At 38.8% G+C, this 9,967-nt stretch overlaps 1 protein-coding gene across 5 annotated transcripts in view; it reads right to left on the bottom strand.

The window, feature by feature from the left end:
* Window positions 1–5,148: 5,148 nt before the first annotated feature.
* Window positions 5,149–9,967, bottom strand: part of bnc2 (basonuclin zinc finger protein 2) — a 472,589-nt gene continuing 467,770 nt past the window's right edge. For 4 of the 5 annotated variants that reach the window (XM_062971890.1, XM_062971889.1, XM_062971892.1 and 1 more), the window contains one exon: window positions 5,149–9,061. In XM_062971890.1, coding sequence (XP_062827960.1) covers window positions 8,401–9,061 — 661 coding nt within the window. In that variant the 3' untranslated portion in view covers window positions 5,149–8,400. The remainder of the gene's footprint in view (window positions 9,062–9,967) is intronic. The other variant, XM_062971893.1, reaches the window with a different exon arrangement.

The following is a 9,967-nucleotide window of genomic DNA, read 5'->3' as shown; positions in this document are numbered from 1 at the left end:
ATCATAGCTAGACTTTGCAATCCAATACAACAGTTTATATGTTAAATTTGCCTCCAATGTTTTAGTTCCCTTGCAGGATAGGAACGTTATTATACAAAGGAACAATTCACATAATAATTTATTGCAAACTTCAGTTGAATTTCCAAAGGGGATTAGATCAGATTTTTTATCCTGAAAAAATATAGGGGGAAAAAAGAGAAAATCAGAAATAATTTACAGATGTGAGATACCGGCTGAAATGCTGAATGTGCCAAAATTCAATTGAAAAACCATCACACGCTAGCTTTATAAGAAAATGATTGTATGCAAAATGCCATAAGAAATGAGCATGTGTAAAATGTCTGCAAACTAGAAAACACATTATGAAACACTTTTAAAGGAATCTACATTTCCCAAGCCACAAACTAAATTTTTAAGGTAACACATTCAGCATATATATCATACAGAAAACAACGCTGGCTTCCATGCAAGGCTATAATTCCATGTCATGATTATAGAACATTCCAATATAATCACAATAGTAACCCTCTAAAACCATTCATCAATAAAACCCCAGAAAAGAAATGGACATTATACCTGTTATCACACAATTATTTTAAAAGAGTGATTCACGCAACATATACACAAAAGATGTTTTCTGCCACAGAAATAAAATATGGTATTACTTTTCTGGAATCAGATCCTTTTTGTATTTATTTACACACTACACAAATTTCATTCAGCAACCATAACATCAAAAAATCCAGACAGATATATTTCTAGTTGAATCTAATTTCAACAAAATGAATAAACAGACTTTCTCGATTGTTAGTCTTTCCCCCGAGAGTCAATTAATTGGCTTGGAATGTGTGCTCACAGAACAACAATGCTGCGGACATCTCAGGTCTTTCCCCCAAATTGAGCTCCCGGCCAAGAAAAACCACATCTAAAGAGGACGAGGGAATTTTGCCTCTGAAATGTATACCTCAAAGAGGTGGGCCATTTTCCGATGCTCTCAACTCCTTAATAGACAGCAGCCCGCGTACTCATTTGAATTATTATCAGTTAATGATATCTAATGTGCTTTGGCCAGCTCACAAGTTGCTTCCTCCACATGAAGGATTTAATGCCATAACATTGTGCATATTTTCCTGAGAGTACATTCTGCTGAAGAGTGGAATTGGCTTACTGTGCGTGTGATGAATTTTCTGTGTTCTAATATACTGAGAAAACATTCCAGAGCTGTAAAGAAAATAACAAACATATTTACTGGAACAATGGGCCAAAATCATATGTGATGGAATTAGTGTTCGCCCAAAGGTTCTGGATGTTTGGAAAATTCTCTAGTGCTGGCATTGCGTTGGTGCAGAGTCCTGCAAGAATGATGGGGTTCTTTGTTGGGGATTTGCTAATGTAATGTTGGATGTAGGCAATATGTTTTATAATCAAATGGGATGTGCTACTATCTTTGTTTGATTAAACTTTGTTTGATCAAACTACATGACTGTGGGGATGAATGGCATTTTTATGGGAATGTAATTTTGTAAGGAGTGGTGGTATTTCACCCTTCCTGTTTCGTCCTCGTTGATTCTTGCCTACAGAAGCATCCGTACACAACTATATATCAAGTTTTAGGGCCTGGTTGGGGCAAAATGGACCCAGATTTGGAAGGGGAGAATTGATGACTTCAGAATTAATAAACAATATTATAATAACAACTTTATTTTTGTATCCTGCCTTCATCGCCCCGAAGGGACTCAGGGCGGCTCACATGGAGACAAGCCCGATCAACATGGATTAAAACACAAATCAGCAAAATTAAAACTTTATAGCCACATAAAACAACATAAAAACATCAACAGCAATTTAGAACCTGACAGTAATAATTACTGGAAATAAGTAATAAGAATTTGTGCATGGAACTCTGGGTAGGGCTTGTTTGATGATGTCGGGCAATCATAAATATGGTGGAAGAGAGGTATCAATAAATACACTAAAACCTAATGAAGCATTTCTCTGTCCATCAATTTAGTGTGTATGCACCTTGTTCCCTCCAAAATGTGCCCGATCAGGTAAGACAGAATTATTGTTGGAAGTCTTCAGCACTACCCTAAATTTAGCAAGACTCTAAACAATTTCTTAAAATATCAGTAAAAAAATATATTTGGTCATGTTAGATGGGACTAGCCAGAAATCCATTCTAGAAGCTAAAAACAGCTATAAATTCTCACTGTGAAAAAAACTGATCATTTTAAATTCTGAAAGACAGTAATTAGTAAGCATAACCTTTCATAATAATGCATGCAGTACCCATGTTCTCTAACTTGCTTTTCTCTGTAATGACAAAAGTTTTATGTTTCAAGAGTAGTTTTAATGTCTGGGACAAGTATATTTTTAAAGCTGGAATTTTATTTTAAATTTTGGAAGTTGCCTTGGATCCATTGACAGGAGAAAGACAGGGTATAAATTGAGCAAATAACAAAGATAGAAATTACCAATAGTTGTGATGTTGAAGAAAACATTTGCAAAATAGAAGTGTCCAGCAGACCTTCAAGATGGATCTCATCTTCCCTCATGTACAGTCACAGCAAATGCATAAAATACTTAACCTGTATTAACTGCAGATTTCAACATTAATCTGTTGCATTTATGTCAGTCCTTTTACACCTGTGGGTTGTAGAATACATAGGCATCATCACAGTTGAAGTGAAATTAGGAACAACTCTCCCATTGTGTGAACATTTTAAACGATTATTACCATTTTAGAAACTAATTTAAAATCTTGTGTTGTTTCATTCCACCACCACAAGATTCCAGTAGGTCATGCTGGCAGCATCCTCCTCCTCTGGATGTAGCTTTTTCCTCTCCCCTGATAAGATGAATCTTAGAAAGAATAGTGAATGCTATTTAGCACTATTGTGGTAGTGTGGTATAGTGGTTGGTGTGATGGACTAGGACTCTGAGAAGAATCTCTGCCCAGCCTTAGAAACCCACTGGATGGCCTTGGACAAGTTACACACACTCAGCCTCAGAGGAAGTCAATGACAAAATCAGAGAATGTGGTTTGCACAAATCACAGTGGTGGACTCATCTTAGGGCTTTGAGAGAAAGACGTGGTAACAAGCTTTTGTGAACTGAGGAACTCATCCTACTGAGGTCCTGAAGACAGAAGACAGCGGGGAGATTCACCAAGCAGTGCAGCAAATCTGTGGGGCAGTGGAAGAAACTGTTGCCCCACATCACCTGCTGCACCACTTTTCCCATAACATGGGGGGAAGCGTTGCCGCCCGACTTCCCCCTATTCTATCGAATGAGAACACGTGAAGTCTTTTATGTTCTCTGGGCAGCATCCCAGGATGTTGCCATAATGCTTCCTGTATGGAGCCCCGCCGGAAGTAGTTTTCCATCGTATGATGGGCTCATCAGGTTCCATCGAGGAAATGCCCTGGAAGCATCCTAGGACACTTTCCGAAGATAATATGATGAGATCGTAAGTGTACTTCTTCAGATGGATGGCGTCAAGTCTAGAAAAAAACCTGTACATACAGACTGTATGTGTGAATAGTCACAGACACACAAGATGTGGACATCAAACTCATGGAATTCCAGCAAGGTACTATATGAAATTAAAAAAAAAAAAGATTTGTATCCAGGAATAATGTATTACAGAACAGAGTGAAGACAGAAATGCGTAGAATCTCATTAGTGGCCACACAGAGTTTCCAACTGACACCACTCAGACAAGGCATCAATTAACTTCAACCTACTCTGGACAATAATGTTGTCCAGTCAAGCACTCTTAGTTGAAAGCCTTTAGTTGCCTCCTGTTTTTAAACACTTACCTACAGGTGGATAGACAAAGTGGGTGGGGAGATGGTATTAAGACTTTTCCACAGACCCACAAGCCAATTATGTGCTCACATCTACTGGGAAATGTCATCACAGGATCTAGTCACATCAAATGAACATTAGTGATACTTTCATTTGCTTCCCCTGTAATGTGTTATATGTCATACACTGTCAAGAATGCCTTTCATCACTCTATACTGGGCAAACAGGCCAGTCTCTGTGTCAGAAGCCAGTTGCAGAATTCTTCAACCTTCCTGGGCATTCTATCTCTGATCTCAGAACAGCTGCCCTTGAACAAAACAACTAAAAGGAAAGATTGGAAAGAAAAACAGCAGAATTGGAATATATCCACAAACTCTAATCCATCAACAGTGGATTGAACAAGTTTCCCTTTTTCATTCTGTGACACATATTGTAACTTCTTTCTGGTTCCAGCCAGCGTCAGTTTATCCCAATAACTCCTTCTATCATGTGCCCTACTTGAGTCACGGAGCCCCACCAGAGGTGACTCTGTATCGTCTGATGGGCGGCATGGGGCTCCGTGGCTCCGTGGCTTACCTGGGGTGAAAGTGTCCTACAGCGCTGCAAATGACTCGTGTGATGAAATGGTAACACAGCTATATCTTTGAACTCTTTGTGCTGCCAGTCAATGCTTAGGAATGGTGCTGGATATTGGTGATGCTTTGGGGATTGCCCTTTGCCTCTTGATTCTAGAATGAGCTACATTGGGAAAGTCCATCTTACCTTTCTGTGCGACTGACTCATTACAATCTACACCAACTGGCAGCAGTTGTAGGCCACCTTACTATGGGCCTTGGGATGATAGTGGTGCTCATATAGTGTTTGAGAGAGGATGGGTGCTGCTCAGCTTTGTTGCCTAAGTGAGCACAGAATGGTAGATGCATTCAAAATAATGTCTTTATTTTTCAAGGCACACTGTAGTTCTTTTGGCACAACATTGCCTACCTAATACAGGAAGCGTGACAAATAATTTAAAAATTTCTTTAAGTGTGCAGCCTATTGTGACCATGGTCCTTTCCCTCTCATAGTTTCAAATATTGATAGATATGAAAGAATGCTATTGCCTAAACCATCTGCATATTTCTCTCTGATTCATTACAATTATCTGCCATCCTGTTTCATTTTGTGCAACAAACAGATGTTGTCTGCACAACTCATTTGCTGAATAAGGTCTAGTTGATGATGTTTAAGTTTCCAGTCTAGTTTTACCAAGCCACTTGACCTTTAACAGAAACAAAAGTAAAATGAGAATGCAGAACAGTGATTTTTCAGGAAAGAATTATTTATATACCTCAAATATGTTTTTCATTAAAAATGATATTTATTTATACCATACATACTTCAAAAACAGTGTTTTTTTTTTTGTTCCTTAGATATCATTTTGCAATTTGTTTGTTTGCCTTTTCAGTATTTCTTCTCACTTGGTTCCTAATAACTTGGGGGTGTTTGAAGAGACAGTGCAGTACAGATAACACTACAAAGGTTCATATGGTTAGGAAGAACACACCTTTACTTTTCTATGTTCCCTTTCACAAGCATACGGTACATACGCAGCATAAAACAAAACAAAGCATCTCTTCATTCAATTTTATAAAAAAGTAATTAAGACTTTGGGAAAAAAAAGACAAAGCACAATGAAAAATAATCAAGTCAGCAAAATTGTGGAGGTTTGATGTAAACATATTTCTGATATAAACATATTTTATACACACTGGTTGGTAACATTTTAAAGCATCTGTATGAATTCTGTAAATATTGTGTTTACTATTTGAAAAGAAACAAATATGGCCTAAAATAAGGCATTTGACTTAATTTTTTTTACACACACATGGAGATACACTAAATAGTGTTTCTGTTTTGTTCATTTTTAAAAATTACTGTGGCTCACAATGTCCCTAAAGCGACAGCTAGTCAGGACTAAGTCCTATGGAAAAGAATGAGAAGTGGTTCCAATGGGTTTTCGCCATAACTAACTATAGCTTTGGGCCATGGTGGAAAGGGAATTTATTTACCTGGACTAGTTTCCTCTAGTAAAATTAACAGGCTGGTTTGCTGATATGCAATTAACAGTTGCTGAAATTACATAACAGACTTAAGTTGGAAGCTGAAAACAACCCAGCATTTCTGGTTTCGCAGTTACAAGGGAAATGTTCTAGGAAAGAAAAACATTCTCTTTGAGCTAGAAATACACAGCATGTGGAAATATTCCTTGTGTATCCCTTTTTTTTCAAAAAGGATCTGTTATATGACACACACCATAATGATCTTGGCTGTAGACTAAGCTTAAGTAAATATCATCATTCAGTCAGTATGCTGTGGTAAGGTAGGCTGCCAGTGTGGTTTGCCATGCTCAGACAAGATGTGTAAACACCAGAAACGAAACAAAACAAAGCAAAACAAAGGATTTGGAGACCAGCTTCTCCCTGCCTTCCTTAATCATTGGTTTCCTCTCCGATGTGCTCTTTCCTCACTTGAGTTTAATTCCTCTCTGACAAATCATGTCTGGAAAGTACAAAAGACCATAACAAATTGTCCTGAGTACCGCCTCCCACCATCACCAGTGCCACCAGCTTCTGATTTCTCTAAAGGGCAAATTACCCAATTGAGGGAAAGGAACACATATTCTCCGAAGTTTAAGTGTCTGTGCCATTAATGGCTTCTGGTGGCTTCAGTAAAAGCTTTCCTTAAGCATTCTATAGCACTCCCTGGTGCACATGGAACAATCTTGCAGAGGTTTTGCTGCCTTATGCAACTGAAGCTTGGTCTTCAGGAGAGGACACACAAACCTGTTTCAGGAAGGGATATGCAGCCCTGAAGCTTTCTTTATAAACATTATACGCAGCACCTCACTTCTGTGTTCTCATCTTGCCCATGGTATCTTTGACATATGTCTCCATAGTAATATATAGGGTGTAAGGGGGGATGTGTGATAGGATACCATCACATCCAGTTTTTTTAAACACCCCACAAGTGGAAACCAATGGACTGGAATGAGAAAAATGCTGGATCTAATGAAATTATAGCACATGCTGCCTTTTTTGAAGGTAAACTGGAAAACTTTATGAAGGCAAGATGACAATGATATCAGTTTGTGGCAACCATCTTCCAGTGCAATCCTATGTATATCTCCTCAGAAGCAAATTCCTTTAAATTCTACGGGACTTACTTCCTGAAAGGAATGCATAGGAATGCAGCCCAAAATACTTATTTCCTGAAAGCCTATCTTTGCTTATGTGAAGACATGTCTCCACCATCTCACCATGTAGCTTTCATTTCCTTTTACAAAAGAACTGTGGTCTTCTTTTGTGAGCGTAGATAATATTTTGAACCTGAGAAGAACATTTCTGTCTATTCTTTCCTTCCTCCCAGTTTCCTAGGATTGTTTTCTTCTTCTACTGACTGCCAAAATCTTGGCCTGTAGTTAACAGCATCTGATTCTATTTTGGTTACTGAAAACTTGTGCAAAGTTGGCAGCTCTGTGTTAACACTTAACACTTTTTGTTCGGCATTCTTGCCCCATACTGACCAAATCACTTGTATTTTTTTCTCTCTCTCGCTCGCTCTCTTTTAATAAGACACTGAAGTATGGCAATACTTTTAAGGGAAAAAAGGGTATGGATATTATTACACATCCCCACATTGTGTAAGAAAAAAGTGCATGACTGGATTTATGTAATAGTAACAAGACCAAAACAAAAACAAAACCCAAAATAAAATAAAAAACAAACACAAAAAACCTGTATCCAATCCGGTGCTCTAAAGCATGCCAGCACCTCCTTATTACGCCTCTCTAGCAGGTAGTTAAAAAACAAGACCTTGTGTTTTTTCCTTTTAAAAAAAAATGTGCACTGAAGCTAATATAAATGAATAGAGCGAGCCAGCAAACTACCCCCCACCCCCGCATATCTAACCACTGGATGTAAATGTAAATGTTTTTTTTAAAAAAATCCCAAAACAAAAAAGTTAAATCACCATCAATACAATTGTTTTACATCACGGGCCCTTCAAGGCTCAATATATACAAGTGTAACAGCCATGCGGAGTTGACGGTCCTCTGAATTGTTTAAAATACACAAAAGACAACAGAAGTTGTTCTTTTATCCTTTTTCTCTTTCTCTCTCTGCAGTGCTTTGTTTCTTCAGGGTTGTCCCATTTGCCCCCTTTTCTTTTTCTAAGGTTGCAGGCAACAGTCATAGGCAGAAGACACAGTCTCTTTGGAGATGACCACAAATATTGTAACAAAAGTGGGCTTTAAAATACAAGGGTTTTTTCATTTTTTGTTTGTTTTTGTCTTGTTTAGAGCAGTGGAAACTTCATCCCAAGTTAAAGGTACTACCCCAACCCTCACAAAATGAATAATCTTAACAAAACGAAACTTAGGGAGGAAAAAAAGCAGGGGAAGCACCTGGTGTTTTTCTGTTTTCTTAAAAAAGAAAAAAAGATATATATTTATATTCATATTTATATATATTTATAGAAGAGTCTGTAAATGGCTGTTCAAAGAAACCAGGCTCTCCTTGAGAGCTGGCATTTACCGGGTCCATCTTTGAACTAATCTAGTGAAGTAAATGGAATGTTTTTATGCAGGTTAGGGTTCTGACTGTGCCGGTTCCGGCTACGAACAGAGGAAAACATCATGTTGCATCCAGGGATTTTGCACTTGTGCATTTCTCGCAAGTGCACAGTCTTGTAATGCACCCTGAGAGTTCCCTTGTTGCTGTACATTTTGTGGCAAATGTTACACATGATCCCCCCGTTGTTCATGGAAACGCTGCTAAACATGAGAGATCCTGGAACTTCAGAACCCATGCCAACCCCTAAAGCTGGAGCATCAGCTTTGTGGGACGATTCTCCACTGTCACTTGCCCCATCAACATCATCGAGGAGAATCCCCTCGTCGCTCCCTGCATCAGACTCTCTGGAGGAATGGATGCTACTGCTAGACTGGATGCTGGAGGTGGTGCTCAGATCTAGCACCATATATTCTTCTGACATGCCCCTTCCATACCCATTCAGGTGGGAGTCCTCAGTACCTGCTGGGGAGGATGTATCTTCCCTTATATCAAACCCCATTTGATGTGGGGCCCCATATATCTTCATCAAAAATTCATCCCGGAGGTCCTTGCTAAGTGAGGGCTGAGAAGTATCGAGTCCCATGTCATCCAGTTCTTTGGTCAACAGTTTACGGTGCAGGTTTATGTTAGCACTATGTCTAGGAAAGAAAGAGGAAAGGGATGGGAAGGGAGAAAAACATATAGCATTGCTGATTACATTTAAGCTTTATGCATTGAGTCAAGATTGCATGCAATGCAACAACTTCTACAACTACTATTGTGGCTGCTGCCCTCTTAATTGGAAATCAGATCATTGCTAGACATGAACCAATATTCCCTACAAATGCAAATGTGACACAATTACACTAACTCTCAGCCTTTTTAAAGTTGTTTTTCTTCAATTAATCTTGCAAGAAATTGCATCTCTCATGGGCATTTTTGGTTAACCTACTACATATGAGGCTAATCAACAATATGAACCTTTTAATACTATATATCAATGGTTTAACAGCACTGCGATTTCCAATTTTTTTACATAAACCAGACAGGGAGGAACTAGATACGGAGGAAGAAAATCAGTGGGATCATTTTTGAATGTGCAACACTGGAACTCTTGATGGTGGTGAATTATTAGCATTGGCCAACTGAGGACAAAGGAGAAGAGTAAGGTTAGGCTGATTTATCCTCTTACCAATAGTAGTGGACCATGCAATAAAATTATTCTGGGTCAGGCCCATAACCAGGATTTTGATTTGGGAGGGGCTGGGATTTTGGTTCAAGGGGGGGCTGAGTCTGGGTGAGAGAGGATCTACCCTAGCAAACCTTTTGTATTGTTATCCCAATACCCCCATGCATATGGGATATATTGAGCATGGTGATCAGATCATGATATGAATAAACATAACAGTTCAAATAATAAATGTAAGGCCTTCTCGCAGACCACCCTGAGAATGTTGGGGGGGGGGCTGAAGTCCCCCCCCCCCGGCCGGGTTACATGCCTGTTCTGGGTATTTACAATTTTAAAATAGAATCTAACACTTGTAAGCGTTTAAATTTGGGACCAC

The sequence above is a fragment of the Anolis carolinensis genome, chromosome 2 (assembly GCF_035594765.1).
Source record: "Anolis carolinensis isolate JA03-04 chromosome 2, rAnoCar3.1.pri, whole genome shotgun sequence".
Lineage (NCBI taxonomy): Eukaryota > Metazoa > Chordata > Lepidosauria > Squamata > Dactyloidae > Anolis > Anolis carolinensis.
This window is presented reverse-complemented; position numbering and strand designations above follow the sequence as displayed.